The sequence below is a fragment of the Ictalurus punctatus genome, chromosome 12 (assembly GCF_001660625.3).
Source record: "Ictalurus punctatus breed USDA103 chromosome 12, Coco_2.0, whole genome shotgun sequence".
NCBI classification, from domain to species: Eukaryota; Metazoa; Chordata; class Actinopteri; order Siluriformes; family Ictaluridae; genus Ictalurus; species Ictalurus punctatus.
This window is the reverse complement of record NC_030427.2, coordinates 24382247-24401210: the sequence shown is the minus strand read 5'-3', so window position 1 is coordinate 24401210 and position 18964 is coordinate 24382247. Positions and strand designations below refer to the sequence as shown.

The 18964-nt window shown below is 37.9% G+C and overlaps 1 protein-coding gene across 1 annotated transcript in view; it reads left to right on the top strand.

The window, feature by feature from the left end:
* thsd7aa (thrombospondin, type I, domain containing 7Aa) overlaps positions 1-18964 on the top strand; it is a 117275-nt gene that overhangs the window by 75362 nt on the left and 22949 nt on the right. Inside the window, exons 8-20 of the mRNA XM_053684297.1 lie at positions 1-85; positions 5307-5422; positions 7448-7580; positions 7682-7785; positions 10554-10748; positions 11472-11738; positions 14809-14987; positions 15188-15193; positions 15291-15424; positions 15528-15681; positions 16941-17082; positions 17196-17311; positions 17397-17514. The exon at positions 1-85 is cut by the window's left edge and continues 168 nt beyond it. Coding sequence (XP_053540272.1) covers positions 1-85; positions 5307-5422; positions 7448-7580; positions 7682-7785; positions 10554-10748; positions 11472-11738; positions 14809-14987; positions 15188-15193; positions 15291-15424; positions 15528-15681; positions 16941-17082; positions 17196-17311; positions 17397-17514 — 1749 coding nt within the window. The remainder of the gene's footprint in view (positions 86-5306; positions 5423-7447; positions 7581-7681; positions 7786-10553; positions 10749-11471; positions 11739-14808; positions 14988-15187; positions 15194-15290; positions 15425-15527; positions 15682-16940; positions 17083-17195; positions 17312-17396; positions 17515-18964) is intronic.

The following is an 18964-nucleotide window of genomic DNA, read 5'->3' as shown; positions in this document are numbered from 1 at the left end:
GCACTGAGGCTTCCTGCTCTGTGGGCATGCAGACCCGCAAGGTCATCTGCGTACGTGTCAACGTGGGCCAAGTTCCTCCCAAGAAGTAAGAGCAAATCCTGATTTACTTCTTTATTTCTGTTCTTTTTGTACTTTTTGGATTTTTAGACAACTTTCAAATACATTTAACAGAGATTGTTTGGCTTCAGTGAAAACAAACAACAAAAAAAGTGTTATTAATAACTTGTTTAATATAAAGTGTACTTTACTATTCTTTGAAATGGCTGCTGTGCAAATATTGCACATAAGTAGTAGGTAATTCTAATAGACTTTAATCACCAAAAATGTACTATAATAGGCAGGGCTGTAGTCATAAACGCCATTGGCCGAGAGTTAAGGCCTAGTATTTACAGGGGTCAAGGCAAAGTCAAGAATGAGTCCAAATGAAAGTGCGTCTAAGCCATTATTTCAACTAGTTGACTTCATTTGTATTGTGTATTGTCTCAATGATTTAAGCTCTGTTTTCGAGAAGAAGTAATTAATTTACTAATCAAGAAAAAACAACACAAACCCTAATTTTACAAACTCTCGGACGATACCGCGACAATTTAGACAGGAAAAGTTTTTCCATGTTTAGAGTCAGCAGGTCCCTGATCTGGCAGAGTTGCCAGATCTTTTTGTCTGTAGGTGTCTATAATTTTTTGTTATACAATGTAAGAAAAAAAAAGAGTCAATTAAAAATAAACAAATAAAAAGAAAGATAATAATAAATAAATGAAAATATGACAAACCTTTAAATAAGTGTCTAACAGTAATCAGATATATCTACTGTATGTATACGGAGGCTGCATGAATCCTCCTCATTGTTATTATCTATCTATCTATCTATCTATCTATCTATCTATCTATCTATCTATCTATCTATCTATTTATCTATCTATCTATCTATCTATCATGTATCTATCTCTTATTTTCTACTATTATGCAATTTATCCCTGCATATGTTATTGAACATAACAATATGGCTTACTCCCACATTACAACCTAGAAGTAGCCTCAGTGGCAGTGAGTGACTGGGGAAAAAAACGGGCAATTTAATATGACCATAGATATAAATGCTGGCTCAGCAGTTTATTTTAAACATACCCTGTATAATAGAATGTCAGAGGTAAATTTAAACATGTCTAGCAATATTCTCACTGGGCATTCATTTAATTTACTATTTCCCAGGAAGAACAACTGAGTGCATAGGAAAGAAATATGTTAGACAAGTTTTTAAACAATACAAAGAAAAATAGAATGTGAAAAAAAACTACGAAACCCGATAAATGAACAGATGCAAGATTAGGGTGCAGGTATTGTAACCTACATCTGAAATATATGGCAATAGTGTTTCCACCACGCAATGGAAGTGTGAGATAGAGTATATGGGAGAGGAGTTTTTACATACCTTTTTATACCCATGAGCATACTTTGCCTATGTTATCATTGACCAAATGTAGACCAGTACTATAGTGTTTTACTTAAGGATGAGATAAGACAATATTTGGTAAGCAGTTCCCCGTCTGGGTTAGATCATCCAGGATTAGAAATCAGTCCCTCCAAAATTTTGCAATAACAGGAATTAATTTGAAATCAAGGAAACTCTTTAGAAATATTCGGAGGAGCTTGCGATTTTTCAAAATGACCACAGATTTTATGCAGATTTGAATCAAGTCATGTCATATAATGTCATCACAACGCTCATTCAGCCAAAGCCCTCTTCGATTCACATGCATCGAACATGAGTACAGTTAAAAGGTCTCATTTACCAACAAACATCACTGAGAAAGACTTTCGTGCAATTGCAGTTTTGCCAATTCAAGTAGTTTTATGCAACAAAAAAAAGCACAAGAAAGAAAAAAGCCTCGGCAAAATCAAACATTTTTGGCCATAACAATCACAAAAAACCTCTGGAAAATCCTGTAGGCCTACAGACTGATTTGGCAGATGTGTCCTCCTGGAGGAATATTACATTTTAAACAGAACTCCTAGAGGTGAGATAAGAACGATCACTAAACAGGGAGCTAATTCACTTGTGAAAACTTCAGTCTCTCTCACATTGCTGATTGTATTGTTCTGACCAATCTAAATTTCTATCATATCCTAAAAATGTGGTATAAGATTGCAAGTTCGAGTCCAGACAACGCTAATGCCATACACAGCAACAAGCTAAGGGAGCAATGGTGCCAATGCTCTCTGGGTGGGAAGAGTGTTATACTTGCTCACCTGTCAATCACAGCAACACTAGCCAATCATGGGTGTCTGTAATGTTCTGTATGCTGAAGAGGGTAGACAGCACTTTATTTTACACTGAACCTGTGATGCAGCATAAACAGCAGTTAAGTGTTCAAGCACTCTGAACTCTGAAGTGGTCATCCTACAAATATGACAAAGATGAAATTGATCACTGGGGGCAATTACAGTGGAATTTGTGTACGCTCTTTACATCATTAGATCTGAATGTACGTAACTTTGATGAACATGGACCACTAGGCTAATCTACATATCTATCAGAAATTGTATGTAATGCTCTATTTTAAGCACGTTGGTCTGCTTGCCACCTTTGAGCTGTCTGCTGAAAGGAAAAAAAAACCCAACAATGCTTATTTATTTATTCAGCTTAACAGCAGGATGATCGGCATCACCAGCTGTGAAACAGGGAACTGCCATGCGCAGCTCATGCTGGCTATGGAAATGAACTCCACTTCCGTTTTCATGTTATTCTTGTCCTGGGCTTTACCTGCTACACACCCACACACCTTTCTTTTGGACAGTACCTAACTATAGGTATCCTTCAGAGCCCACAGTGGTGGTCCGCACTAAATCATCAAGACTCCGTGATCTATCTGGTGTATTTTGGTTCTTAAGTATTACTGTACCACTAATGTTTATCTGCTGTTATATATATATTTTTCTCCAACGTGCTAGCTTGGGATTAACATAGCTACAAGATCATGGCAGCAGTGCCTATATGCTAACATGAAGCTCACTGGCTAGTGAAATGTATGTATGAGTAATAATATAGGACATTACCAACGAAATCTTTAAAACACAGGTCAGTCAGGCTTGTTGAAACTCCTGTGCTCTTTGTGATCTGCTCCCAAACACAAATGCTTGGTGCTAACGGAGAATTTCTAGTCATAGAGCAGGTGGTGATATCACCAAATTAGAACATTTTCTACAGTTCAATGCCAAGACATCCATCCATCCACCCATCCATCCATTTTCTGTACCGCTTGTACTACACAGGGTCATGGGGAGCCTGGAGCATATCCCGAGGGACACTGGGCACAAGGCGGGGGACACTCTGTATGAGGTGGCCAAGACATTTAGATAAAAAAAATACTGTATATTCAAATAAAGTACATACCAAACCAAATAAATGTTCCATAAATCTTGTCCATGCGTGAATACTATTGTAGGGGTATTGCAGTCACATGCGCTCAACGGGTACAGTACAGGCACCATTTTTGACCCCATGCCCAAGCCTTACACTTTCTGCAGTGATCAGTATAAAATAAGAGGGTACTTCTAGGTTATAAGGGGAAAAATGCTGTGCTGGATTAAGTGTTAATTTATAGATAGCGTTAACTATTAATTCTGACTTGCTGGATAGAAAAAAGTCAGTAGCACATTATCTTATAATATGCTCCATGATGAGTCAGTCAGTGATGTCGAAGCTCCTACAATGATTTTGAACTCTTTCCAGACAGAAGCTGCATGCCTCTGATGAATATTTGGTACTACCAGAGAATTTCTAATCATAGAGAAGCTCTGAGCAGTTCACATGATGTTATATTCATAGAAATATATACAAATGCATAGCAATTCAAATAAATGTTCATGTCCAGTCCTGTCCATGCCTGAGTACTGTTGGTGTTGAGTAGCATTGGTATGTGGATATTGCAGGTAAATGCATAAATAAATCCAATCACTTGCTACAGCTCTCAATAGTAGATACAGAGATTTTCTGTATCTCTGCCTAAGCTTCATTCTTTCTGTCTTTGTCGGCTATTTTGTAGCTAACAGGCAAAAAATAGAGTGTGCTGGATCAAGTGCTATTTATCGATTGCTTAGCTTGCATGTAAATTATATTGTTTGTCACTAACAATACTCTAGTTGGTTTTTGCAACATTCTGAATATAAGGGAGCAGACTAGACATGCACTGATGTATCGGCCAATAAAGGCAATCAGCTGATATAGTTTAAAAACATCCGATGATCAGGGCCAATTATAACCCGTCAGTCAAAAGAGGGCGGGAAAACACATCAATTTTGTGATTTGTGTAAAGATGATGTCTTTTGTGTGGAATGATGACAAAACTGCAGTTAGTAAGCTCTGCACTGCTAAAATTTTACACATGATGCTGCAGCATTGAAGCGGGAATTTCGGCATCGAGTCTAAAATTTTTTTTTTGCCGTGGTGCTTGAGGTGCTCGCGCTGTATTAAAGGGCCAGTACACTGTTGAAAGTTTTAAATCAAGATGAGTTGACAAAAAGTATATATTGCACAGAAAAATATATTTGTAGAGTAGTATATTCATATCCAGTTAATGTTAATATATAAAGTTTATATTATATATTACCAGTTTGATGTTCAGTGATACGGTACAAATGTTTTTGTTTGTGGTGAGTGAATGTGAGCCTAATAGGAGGTATTTTTAGAATTCAGTCAATTAATTCTGTTAATATGCGTTATATAAACTCATAATAATAAGTTAAGAAATCTTAATTTAATCCTCAGATTTTATAGTCTGTTAATGTTAATTTAAGTAATTTGAGTTCCTGTGAATCAACTTCTTGAAATGGAGAGAATACATTTTTATTCACATTTCTTTCAGAATTGTGGAATTAATTATTATTAATTTAAAAGAAGGTATAAAAGGCAGAACTATCGGTATCGGCCGATATCACTCTGAATAATCGGTTATCGGTATCGGCTGAGAAGTTTAGTATCGGTGCATCTTTAGAGGAGACACATTGCTTTCTCTTGATTTTGAACAGTTAACAAAGAAAAAACTGCTGTCTTTGATAAATCTTTTGTGCTAACAGAGCATTTCTGTTTTTTCTGCATAGAGTATATGTGTATGTATCTGCATGTATATGTATATATCTTTGAGGTACTGCAGGTAAATAATTTGAACAAAAATGTCAATTTAAATCTCTGAGTAAATAAAACACAAACCCTGTACATCCTGTGTTGTCACTGCGTTCAGAATAGGAATTCAGCTGCCTGTTGGCATAACCATCATCAGCATCCTGTATATGTGTTTCCTGGTGTCTAGGTGTCCCGAGAGTCTGCGTCCAGAGACGGTGAGACCATGTCTACTGCCATGCAAAAGAGACTGCATTGTTACTCCATACAGTGACTGGAGCCCTTGTCCATCAACCTGTCAAGGAGGTATGTCCAAAATCAAAGAGGCTTACCTGTATATTAAAACCAGCCATAACATATACAATATTATACATGTCCAACTAATCTCGCATTACTATACTGCATAATATTTTATTTCTTGTCGAGATTATATGACGGGACAGATGCTATGAAAAAAAAAAGGCTGTAGTGTTATGGGGATGAGGGGTGAAATGGCGGTTTCTGTGAACGAACTGATAATTAGCTACTATCTGTGTGTTCACAAAACATGTACAGCAGCATGTTGTTCATACTGAGACAGACTGTCACGTCTATAAAAAGAGATTTCAGTCTATGCAAGGAATTAGAGTAAATGCTCTAATATGCAAAGTAGAAGCTGATTTCAGCTACTAAAGGACTCCAGATGTTTGTTTACACCCTTCATCTCATGTGCACTCGTCATTCCAAAGAGTGATTTCTATGAAATATTGACACTGCGCATTTCAAGATCGCTTCACTGTATTCATCTCTATGAACCTCTCAGGTCTTTTTTCATGCAGATGAAATATTTGCCATTTTGATATGAAGTGCTGATTATTTATTTTTTATGACTTTTGTCAGCCCCAATGGTAAAATGGAAGTGTAGCTCTTTGTCTAAATTTCTGTCGGAGTCTCTGCCTGAATCTAGATTTAACTTCCAAAAATGGGTGGTAGGGTTTATTGGATTTTTGTGATGATTTTCTGCATTGAGGAATTTCTCTAAGCCATGGCTGTAAACAAAAGTGGGTCATCATGTGCACAGCATATTGACAGTCATAAACTTAAAATGAGGAAATATTGGAAAACGTTAGATAGGCAAAGTATAAGAATATGTGCATTTACATATTCAAGAATGCATTAACCAATCTCAGGAAAGTGACCTAATCAGCCAATATCACAAAAGGAGGATAAAATGAGTCTTGATTATTATGCAAATTCCTGTGGAACATGTGACTTGTGGTTCAACATACTGTTCATCATAAGGGTGAAAGTGTTCATTCAAGATTGTTGTGGGATTATATATATTTTTGGGTAAATATTTTTTTCATATTACAGGTAAATATGTTATTTAAGAGCTATAGAGGTTTATTAATGATTTCAGTTATTTATCTGAAACATGTTTGATTGTTGTGAAAGACACTTTACCGGTGTTTAAAATTTCTTCTATTTTTTTTTTTACTTTACATACATATTTGTATAAGTGCAATATCAGTGTCGCACAGCTGGCAGCCCAGTCGTGGAATCACCCAGAGATTTCAGTAGAAATGCATCCAAGCCTTCACAAAGGCACAATAGTGGAGCTGTCAATTTAACAGTTTTGCTGTCTCTTCTTTTTTTTTTTTTTTCCTCCCCTAAAATAACTTGGTTTCATGTCAACCCAGTGCCAAACTGACAAATCTCTGGTTATACAAAGACTAACAAAAAAATTTTCACATCTACTTCACACTTTTTTCAATGAAAATCAAACGCTAAAAATAAATGCCACAAACCAGCCGGTCTAGTTAACCAGCTGTCTGTCTGAACATAACTAATGCACTCGTGAGGAAAAAGAAATCGTGAGGAAAAATGAAATGATGAAAATCAGATGCAGGATTTAGCATAATGCCAAAACTCTATGCATCGAGCAAATTTTGCATACTGTCGGACAAACATATAATAAATAAATAAATAAATAATTCCAAGTGATGTTATTCCTTGCAATAGCTTATTACATATAATATTGCATCTTCCTTATGCTTCAGCTAATTATGTAAGAAAGTGCAACAATTATTTATAGATGTTTATGTCTCTCCGAATCTATCTTAATACTTCTAAAAAAAAAAAATTGTCTTCCTGCAAAAGTTAAAAACAGGCATGGCAAACTACTATACTTAAGGATTCGATTTCAACAGAACTTTGTCATGTCTTTGCTTATACAATTCAGTGAACCCCTTTATTACCAGGTTTGAGGCATTATGGGCCTCAAAACCCTGTTTTTTAAATTATTGTTACCTAGTGATTATAAATTTACCCCCTGTTGCTCTTCTTCTCAAGGTGGCACTACTAAGAGGAAGCAGTCCAGGAAACGAATAATCATTCAGCTGCCTGCAAATGGGGGTCAGGACTGCCCAGAAGTGCTTTACCAAGAAAAGGAGTGTGAGGCGCCTTCTGTGTGCCCTGGCTTCAGGTGAAAACCAAAATTTATGTCAGTCTAATGTGTTGTGTATATGCAGAAATAGTGACAAATGTCCAGGAGTACTTGAGTGATTGAAACGTGCCGATCTTAAGGTGGAAAACACATAAATGGCGGCGGTGTCAGTTGGTGCCATGGTCCGTTCGACAGGACAGTCCTGGAGCTCAGGAGACATGTGGACCTGGACTGCAAGCCAGAGGTAGAATAAACACAGTATCATCACACCAACTGTAGACTCCTTTACGGTCTGAAAACATATTTACATTTGGATCACACTGCATTAATTAGAAATCTTTAAATATTCATGTGGAAGCAAACATACTCAATCAATGCATTATGACTTAGATATTTAAAAAAAATATGGCTGTGGTATAAGTATCATTTAATGTCTTCTTTGAAAATAGCTTTGAAGCTATAAGTGAATAAGTTAAAAAACATGATAATGAGTTTTATGGTCATTATGCTGCATGCTGTATACTTCATACTGTAATCTTTCATCCGTCCTCAAGGAGAAGTCTGCCAAAAGGTGAATAGATGCGTCTTTAAAAAAAATATTTTTCTTGAATGGAAAGGTGAAAAAAGATTGATGCATGCTTTAGCTTCTTGCTGAGTTCATCAATTTCATTTACTCCAGCTCTATCCCTTCAAATTTGTGAACTGTGGAATCGTGAGCCAAAAGAAAACAAAGCTTTGTAGGTTAAGTTTTCTGAAGAAATGACAATGCCCCATCTAAAACCACACTAAGAACTGTTTGGCATTATGTTTGTGCTACATGGTTGGAAAGTATTTTAACAATGTGGCAGGCCTCATCAAAGTGAGTGTAGTTATTTTGGACAGCAAGATTTAATCAAGACCGAAAGCTAGCTAAAAAGGTTCAGTAAAACCTAATCTGGATGCAGAGTCGAAACTCTAACCAGCTTGTGAGATGTGCTTGTGTATTTAGAATGTGCAAATGAGCTTTTGCCTCTGCAGGGAATTCTGGTGTTTCAAACGTTGGAGAGTGAGGGAGAGTTAGTTAGCATCAAAGTGCTACCTTGGGCTGTTCTGCATGCAACATTAATCTCTGTGTAAGTGCCACAGGAACTAAAAGACGCTGCACTGCAAGAGGTTAAGAAATGTGGTCAAAAGCTCAGCCGTAGGCTTAAGACTTCACTATGAACTCTAAAGGAATCAAATACAAACCCATTCACCATATGGTAGATCAGTGAGACCACTGAGCACATCAAACCTGGATTTTCAAACTGGGGATTGCAAACGTGCTGTATTTGAGACAGGATTTTTTTGATTGTCTTGTAATTCAGAAAAGTATAAAAGTCAAATTCTAAGAAGTGAATTAAATGTATACATATCTTTACATAGTATAAACACTGTAATGTATCTGAATATCCTTTCAACACATGTCTTGCTCCATTTCAAATTGTTTTGATGCCACATACACTCACCGTACACTTTAATAGGAACACCTGTACTTCGGCTTATTCATGTAATTATCCAAAGATCCAATCATGTAGCAGATGTGAGTGCAATGCACAAGATCATGCAGATACAGGTGAAGAACTTCAGTTAATATTCACATCAAACATCAAAAATGTGATCTCGGTGACTTTGATCATGGCATGGTTGTTGGTTCCAGATGGTGCCATGATGTCCTGGGATTTTCACAAACAAGAGTCTCAAGAGAATGGTGCAAAAAAACAAAACCCAAAACATCCAGTGTAAGGCAGTTCTGCAGGAAAAACACCTTGTTAAAACACCCAATGAGAATGGTCAAAGGAAAATGTCTAGACTGGTTCTGGTTACTCAAACAACCACTCTCTATAACTGTGGTGAGCATATGGAATGTACACCAGATCAAAACTTGAGGCAGATGGGCTACAACAGCAAAATAAAGGTGGATCAGGTTCCACTCCTGTCCACTCCAAGAACAGGAATGAGGTTGTTAAATATTGTAAAACAAACAATCAAACAAACAAAAAAAAAACATTGCTTGGACTTTTTTCCAATCATCAACTGTTTCAGTGAGTCTGTAGCCTCAGATTCCTGTTCTTGGCTGACATGAGTGGAATCTGATGTGGTCTTCTGCCCATCTACCCTCAAGATTTAAGCTGTTGTAATTTCTGAGCTTTTTTTTTTTTGGTAGTATTTTGTGTAAACTTTAGAGCCTGTTGTGTGTGAAAATCCCAGAACTACATGTGTTCCTATTAAAGTGTGGCTGGTGAGTGTATTTCCTTTCAAATTTTAAATGTTAACATCCATTATTAACTCACAATTTAAAACAAATGATGGATCACATTAAATTTAACATAATTTTATTCCTTTATCATAGCTGATCAAATAAAAACACTTCTTGCTAGTGGACTGTATTATTATCATATTGCACAAAAGACACACAGTAGCGGCAGCAGTAGCAGTGCACTGCAGGTCCACCCCACTAAACTTGCATTAGCTTAGGAAGAACTCTTTTCCTTAATTAATTTAGTTATAAAAGTACTAAGAGATAAAGTGCTTGTGAAAGACTGTAAAGGAACTGAATAGTGCATAAGTGAGAACACTTCAACAGTAATAAACGGAAAGCATCAAACTAGAGCGTGAAGTTTAAGAGGCTATTTGGACATTCTTCTCAGACTTCTATTAGCAGCATAAAGAAAACGGGCAATATATACTCCAGATCAGATCATAAGGCAGACTTTCGGCAGCTCTTTCTGAATTAGGCCTCATTACCTGTAATAGAATCCTGGCAAACGCAGACGTGGCTGGAGAGGCAATCCAATAGAGGGCCTTTTACCCTCTCATACACGTGTGGATGTAGTCAATAAGCATTACACTATGCAGATGCTGATCCGTCTCTTGGTCAGGTTTTATTCCATATCTGTAAATGAGTCTGTGTCAATGTTTCCCAGTGTAAAAGGGATAATAAAGATGCATAATGTGGTGAATAGGCCATTTTGTTTCTCATTCTCTTTCAAGCTGTGTCCTGCAAGAAGCAGGACGGTGGACAGGTGGACATCTCGGCCTGTCTGAAGCTGGCGGGCCCCATGCCCCCTCTCACCCAGGCTTGCCAGCTCCCATGTCAAGATGACTGCCAGCTGACTGCATGGTCCAAGTTCTCATCCTGTGCAGCTGATTGTGTGGGGGTGAGAACTCGTAGGAGGACACTCGTAGGTGAGTACGGTAGATTTTGTAAGCTTTGTGGACAGATTGCAAGATATTTTTTCTCTAATGGTCGAACTGGAGTTCCTTGGACAACTCTATATTTCACAAATACTTGTAAGACACAATCTGTATAATTACTAAGATTAAAGCTAGAGTTATGGGCGAGGGTCGAGGTGATACCTTATGACTGAAAATTCCAGCATAAACATTTACAAGCTCTTACCAAATGAAGCACTTTAGCCCATATTTCTGATCATTCCTCAAAGTTAATTTATCAAATTGTTTCGATATGTATATTTTAAGTGCTTATTTCATACCTGAAAAGAGGTGTCACTTTAATCTGTGTACTAGTTGCATCTGTCCTTCAGGTTTCCCTTGGACTGCACAAATTTGCAGCAGGATTACCTAGGATTAGGTTATATGCCTTTGGTTTAGACTGTTGAAATCTGTTTATTCACAGTCAGCAGATCTAAAGGGATGTTTTGTGGTGTTGGAGGGTGCATTCTGCCATCAAAGGTCAATTTTCAGCACTTTTTTGGGGGGGGAGGTGAAAGTCAAGCAGCTTAACTTGCCTACATAGCACCCTGTTTTCATTTCCATGTGAATTTACATCACATGAATGCTCTGTACCTTCAATCCACATGAACAATTTGCACGTTTAGGCTCTTTTGAAGTCCTGTAGTGATGGAGCTGTAAAATGTTTTGTATGTGTGTTTCTTTTTGTGCCCTAAGGTAAGAGTAAGAAGCGAGACCACTGCAAGAACACTCAGGTGTATCCTCTAAGCGAGACCCAATACTGCCCCTGTAATAAGTACAATGCCCAGCCTGTGGGCAACTGGTCTGACTGCATCTTGCCTGAGGGAGGCCGTGTGGAGGGTATCCTGGGCATGAAGGTTCAAGGTGATATTAAGGAGTGTGGCCAGGGCTATCGCTACCAGGCCATGGTGTGCTACGACCAGGATAATCGCCTTGTGGAGACATCTCGGTGCAACAGTCATGGTGCGACACTAAAGCTATGTTCACTACACACAAACAAGCAGACACAGTGTCTTGTATATGTATATATGTTGTATATGTTTATCCCCCTTTAACCTTTTCACATTTTGTAGTATTACAACTTAGAACTGAAATGGACTTAATTAGGGTAATATTTCATAAGTTTACACAAAATCTCATAATATTGAAGTGGGCAAACTTTGAACATCCTGCAGAGCACCATTGAATGCATAAAAAATTGGAAAGAATATGGCACATCTGCAATCCTGCCTAGAGGAGGCTATACACCAAAAAGTCAGTGACAGGATAAGGAGGGCATTAGTCAGAGAAGCAACCAAGAGGCCAGGGGTATCTAATCAATATGATGCTACCGTCATTATGCTTCACTGAAGGTATAGTATTCTAAGGACTCTGTGCAATGTTGGTTTTCCCTGCAGGGAAAGCTTCCACACATGTGGGGGAAAATATTTCTCTTTTATGTTGTTATTTGAAATTGATAGTACAAAATATATATTGCTTTCCCCCAATTTAATATCATAATTTATTTTGTGTATATTCATGACATATAATCCCAATTAAGTCCACGTGGCAACACTTGAGGATAGTGTTTACGGGGTCACATGACAGAAACTTTTCTTGACAACTGACCAGTGTCAGCTGACAGAAAGGCTACTTTCTTCCATACAGATGTCAAGTTGACTTAAAACCTACTTGGTGCACTTCTGGTAGGAAAAAATGGTTTTAATTGTTGACACGTCTGCCAAAGTCAGTCCTCATGATGTTATAACGTAAGTCAGCTTGAAAAGTGCCAAAATTCAACCAAAATGTTATAATGTTTCACATTAAGGTTCCATTAAATGACAGAACAGAAGATGCATGTTGAAATAATCCTTTATAAATATTCATGTAGGTTTACAATATTTCCAGTCTTATGAATAGCTTATGTAGGTTTCAAGTAGCACTATGAGCACTTTGCTTAAATAAAGTGTTAACATACATTAAATACTGGACGTCCCTCAAAATTCTGGGAGTTGTATTTTGTCCAGTTATTTTCATTAAACAAAGGAGATACAAGGCTATTGTATGTGTTCTCCATAATAAATTCCCTTCATTTGGCAGATCTCAACTTGAGACAGGAAAACACTCACCTCATTGTGCACACTTAGCATACACTGATGGAAAATTCAATAGAAGCGAATCAATGTGGAATGTGAGAGCCCACTGCATCATTCACAGCCCAAATCTGTCAGGGCGCTTCCGACAGAACCAAATTAGCATTTTGCTATGGAACAGAAGAACAAAAATCTCTTGGAACTGGAGATCGTTATTTCCGGAATTATATCATGTGCTGCCTCAGATCAAAGCAGTAATGGAAAAATCTGATGTGTTTTGGGCGTATACAAGATCTCAGTGATGTGAAGGCTCCTTATTTTATGATTCACAGTCAGGTTTGATTTCTGTCTTCTCACCCAGGTCCAGATGTACTCACAGACCCAAAATCCTTAACTGAAGCCTTGCTGATATTACTGCATCATGTATCTACAGTATTATTCCAGTTTGAGCCCACACTCTTCACTTTGTGAATATTTTTTGTGTGATGGACTGATGTGCTGCCTGAGGCAGTTTGCAGGGGGTTGAGTTTGTCAGCCTTTTAAAGCTATAAAAAAAAACCTTTAGGCAGGAAGCCCTCTGTGGCTACTGAATCATTTAGAGGAGGGGGAATTAAAACATTTTAACCTTGGAAAGAATATTATATTGTGTTTATAGATCAGATTACACTTTTATTTATTTATACTTTATATCAATGCTGTTTGTATAAATCTGGAAGGCAAGGAAATGACAGTAGCTGTGATATGTAGGTGTGTATTATTCATAAGAATTAAGATAATTGTTTGAGCAAGATATGCATGGAGATCTAAGCATTCCTGCCTGTATTCTTAACCTTATCTGAAACTATCACCATGGTTACTAACATGCATAAGACATTTCCCATATCCACAGCACGAGCAACAGCAGGATCTGCTGTTATTTCTTAGACCAGATAAGACTGATGATGTTGAGGAGCAGAGACAAAGATCAATCGCGAGGTTTTTACTATGTATTTCTCATGCTTAAATATTCCACTTATCCCTAGAAACAAGGAACCTTCCAGGCATGACAGTAGTTATGTTTACACGCAACGACTTCTGTATGAATTCATTCTGTTTGCAGATTCCTAATGAATTGTTTACATGTTTCCTAAACTGGGCAGCCTGTATAATATCTCGATCTATATATGAATGTTACATGTAATCCAGTCCAGCGTTATGTGCATGCATGGAACAGAATTTAGTGTGAATGTTACCATAACAATGGGAAACACTTGAGTTCAGACAGTGCATTCAGCTTTTTAATCATGTTGGCTGTGCTGGTAATGAGTTTTAAATGATTTCCGCCGCAGCAACACATATTTCCAAGTGTGATTTTAAAACAGATGGCGAGGAAATAAATTGTTTGTGACGGTATTTCATTTCAAGTTGCTCAACATTTTATGTTTGCCTGAAATTCAGGAGCAAACCTGCTCTGATTATTGAAAATGATATAAAATTAACATATTATAATTCATTTACTTGTCTTTAAATGTTACCAATATTAAAGGCTATTCTCTGGGGAGAGAAATACAGGTTTTTATCAAAGTTGTCCTCCCTCCCCCATTTATTTGTTTGTTTGTTTGTTTGTTTGTTTGTTTGTTAATACCAAGATGTTCTGCATCCTTTTTTAATGCGTGGCAAATATTAAATGGTGATATTTTCCTTAAAAATTTAATGTGCAAACTTTTTTGTGTGTTTTGTGTGTAATATTGAATGAATATTACCTACACTGAGCATCATTTACACTCAAATATATTCTGCATTACTTGATTGAATCAGCATTAATTCAGAAGCAGTACATGCAGCTATTCTCATCATAAAGCAAAAACAGAAAAAAGTAAATTAGCCAGCAGTCCATTTGATTAACTGCTAATAGCTATTTCAGTTATATCTAATGAAACAAATCATCTGTTATTTTCTTGTTTGTTTTCATTTGAACACAGGATATATTGAAGAAGCGTGCATTATTCCATGTCCATCTGATTGTAAACTCAGTGAATGGTCAAACTGGTCACGCTGCAGCAAGTCGTGTGGAAGTGGGGTCAAAGTGCGCTCCAAATGGCTCAGAGAGAAGCCCTACAATGGTGGGAGACCATGCCCCAAACTCGACCATGTAAATCAGGTGAGCTGGGAACTTTGAAGTCTTTGGTGTCTGTTCAGCACCGGAGGTCCCTGGTCTATTTCAATGATTTATTGTTTCCTGCTAAAGCAATTAATATTTCATCAAGAACAAACAGAATACCTCTCTTTAATGCTGAGTAATAACTCCTTCCATTTTTCTCTCAATTTCTTCCTTCTCTGATCACGGGAATTACACTACAGGCTCAGGTGAGCAATATACATTTATAGTCATTTTTTAGGTTAGTCATGATTCACATTCTATATGAGTGTTACAATGCTGGGGGTTTTTGTGATATCGCAACAGGTTTATGAGGTAGTACCATGCCAGAGTGATTGTGGTCAGTATGTTTGGGTAGCTGAACCTTGGAGTGTCTGGAAAGTCAGCAATGTTGACTTGAAGGAGAACTGTGGGGAGGGCGTGCAGACCAGGAAAGTTAGGTATGATGTAATAACTCTTTCATTTTACATCTTGAATCTATCCAAAACATAATTCTGTATAGGTTTTCCCATAAATATAAATCTGTCAAATATTTATTTGTAGGTGTATGCAGAACACAATCGATGGGCCTTCAGATCCGGTGGAGGATTACCTGTGTGACCCAGAGGAGATGCCTCTTGGAGCCAGAACCAGCAAGCTGCCTTGCCCAGAGGACTGTGTCCTGTCCGATTGGAGCACCTGGAGTCGATGCCCACTGGTTAGGCAATTAATTATTAAGTTTTTATACCAACTTTTCTTCACATTATTGCCACCACCTTGGCATCACAGCTTTCTATTTAACAGCAGGCATTTTTTTAATACCACCCTAAGGCTCACATTGTTTAAAGCACTGTAACTTTTTTTTAAACCTCGGAGCCTTTACTTAGACAATGCACAATGATTGGTCAGTAGGAAGCTCTAACTTCCCCCAATCTTCACCCAAATTTCCATTCTTCTATCAAGAAGGTTGTGCAGCACAGCTTGGTCTCCAGGCTTGATTGGTACGAATTTAAAGTCATGCCATTTGGAATTGCCAGTTCTCCAGGAGCAATCACAAGCAGAGTATGTGTTGGGAAGGTAGGAGAAGCCAGGCATTGTCAAACTTCTGCTTGGGTGCTTGGCTTTCACTGCTTAATTAATATTCTGTATGAGAGTTTGGTTTAAAAGTAGACAAAATGTCAGAGGCGTATTCTATCACACCAAATGTGATCTTTGAGCACTCTGCCACAGAGTTGTAATGGACATTAATTACTATGCAGAAAGTCTCCCTACGGGAGAAATGGCAGGGAGAGTCAGTCAAACTCTCCAATTGAATCCCGTGACATTACTACAGGATTAGTTTTCTTAGAAGATTTTGGCAGTGCTTAAAGCAGAATTTTTTGCCAACGTCAAAGAAACTCGGATTGCACACTGACTCGTGCCGTTTTATTTTTCATCTTTTCCCCCAGATTTTGTATTTGCTACAACATATAACAATGTATAATAAAAAGTTATTTATACTGTAGTTATTCACAGACAAAGAGCAATAAACAATGCATGCATTATAATTTGTTGCTAACACTGCTTATGAATTATTTTTCACAATTCATAATGCATAATATACCTTTTCACACACAACCTACTTTACACTTTCCATGTACAACAGTCTCTAGAGTTTACACAGAATGGTGCAAAAAACAAACAAAACAAAATCCATTCAGATTTCTAGGTGGAAATGCTTTGTTGATGAGAGAGATCAGAGGAAAATGGCCAAACTTGTCAGAAATCCTACAGTAACTCCAATTATAATCAAATAACCTAATTAATAATCACTCTTTACAACCGGGTTGAGCTGAAAAGCATCTTAGAATGCACACCATGCCGTCCCTTGAGTGACATTTGCGTTAATGAGCAGGAGTACAGGTGTTCCTGTTAATGTGGCCGGTAAGTGTATATGACTTTCATAGAAAATGTTAACAAGGGTTCTGTTTGTTTTAGCCATGCAACGTGAATAACACCCGAGAAAGGACTGCCATCCCCATCCGTCAGCCTGGTGAATCAAAACAGTGTCCACCTACAACCGAGAAAGAGCCTTGCACTATCAATTCCAACTGCTTCCACTACTCCTACAACATCACAGGTAATTGTCAGTATATTTTTGTGAATGTGATTTCAGTAAACTCAGAGAAATCGTAGTTGGTGACGCTTACTGTCCTGCGTGCAGAAATAAAATTAACCATGTTCATTTTGTAGACTGGAGTACATGCCAGCTGAGTGAGCGAGCTGTGTGTGGGAGTGGCATCAAAACACGCATGCTGGACTGTGTGCGCAGTGATGGCAAATCTGTAGACCTTAAATTCTGTGAAGAGGTATGGTACTATTCTTTTCACTATATTGTGCTTTTATGTAAACTCTGCACATTTCACAAAATCAAATGAATCTCTTGTGTTTCAGCTTAATCTTGAAAAGAAGTGGCAAATGAATGCTTCTTGTGTGGTTGAGTGTCCCATCAATTGCCAGATGTCTGATTGGTCTTCCTGGTCTGAGTGCTCTCATACCTGTGGCCTTGCAGGTAAAACAACTAGACTCACAACACAGAGCTACTCAAGGGCTTTTTAAGGGTTTCAAAGGCTCGAGCTGTTTAATGGTGCTTTGCTTCCTAAATGGCTCTACCCAGGACATTTTTTTAAATTGGAACCCGATGTTGTAGCCTTACAGAAAGAACGATTTTCCAACCTTAGATAACATTAGAGCCTGATGATCAGGTGGTATAAAATGTGGAAACAAGGATTCATTGAATGGCTTTCTAAGAGCTCCATAAAAAAAATGGAAAACAATCTTGGCTTTCTTGTCCAAGTTGGTGAGATTTCTTGCCACTTCCCAAAATATGCCAGTACAGTAGGTGTACTGGTGACTGTAAATTGCCTCTAGGTGTGAATGAATGTGTGCATGCATGGTGTGGCATCCCATCAAGGGTGTATTCATTCCTGCCTCACAGCAATTGTTCTTGGGAGAGGCTCCAGATCCACTGCAAACCTGTCCAGTATAAAGCAATTACTGAAGATGAATGAAAAACTGGATTTTGTCTAAAACCAGAGTCTTTCAGAATAACGTCATCAACGTAATGACCGAGTAGGTGATCAGAGTTGGTGATTCTGTTACTTCTTAAAAGCACTGTTTATGAGACGGATAATGTGTGTGTAATTCTATTAGTTCAGAAGATTGACTGTGGATCTATTAAATTTGTGCTTGAGGAACCATCTCACTACAGGAGGCTGCAGAACCAGCAACCAGAGTAAACACTGCTTCTGTGAAACTAACACATGCACTGACCTAAGCTATTGTGGCACCTTTAATCTGCCCACACACAGGGGGATATTCACAAAGCTGGCCAAACAGGTGGATCACAGCTCTCGGTGATGTGAACTCAAGTTATACAAAGATGCTTCTGGCTGGAATCAAAGATTAATGCATGAAGAACATGCATGACTTGTTCTGTTAGCAAAACGATGTCAGAAGGCCAGACACAGTGTAGTGAATAAATCATCGGAACAAATTATTTTGTGAATGTTCCTAAGCCAAGTGACAGCTGGTGCTGACTTATCTGTCCAGTATCCCAGCAAAGATTAGCCCTGATGTTTGCTGCTGAATTGCTTGGCACCCAGACTAACACACAATGCACCTGAGCACTGGATCCAATGCATACACAAGCTACAGCACAAAGATGGTTAGCACATATTGTACCGGAGAGCTGTTGAATTCTTAAGTCTGATTGGTCAGAAGGTTTTCTATAACAGCAGCCCTGGCAGTAGTGCCAGAACTAATACAAACCACAGGTTTACATCAATGATCTTCTTCTAATGATATTGTTTCAATAGTAAACAAGTCAACATGTAAGTAAAGAGTCTCCAGTGTCAGTCTTTCGGAATGGTCTGTATGTTTTCATCACAGTCTTAAAGTCTTCAAGCAAGAGAAAGAAAGGTTAGGTGGTGAGGGATTATCTGTTTATACCTGCTGTAATG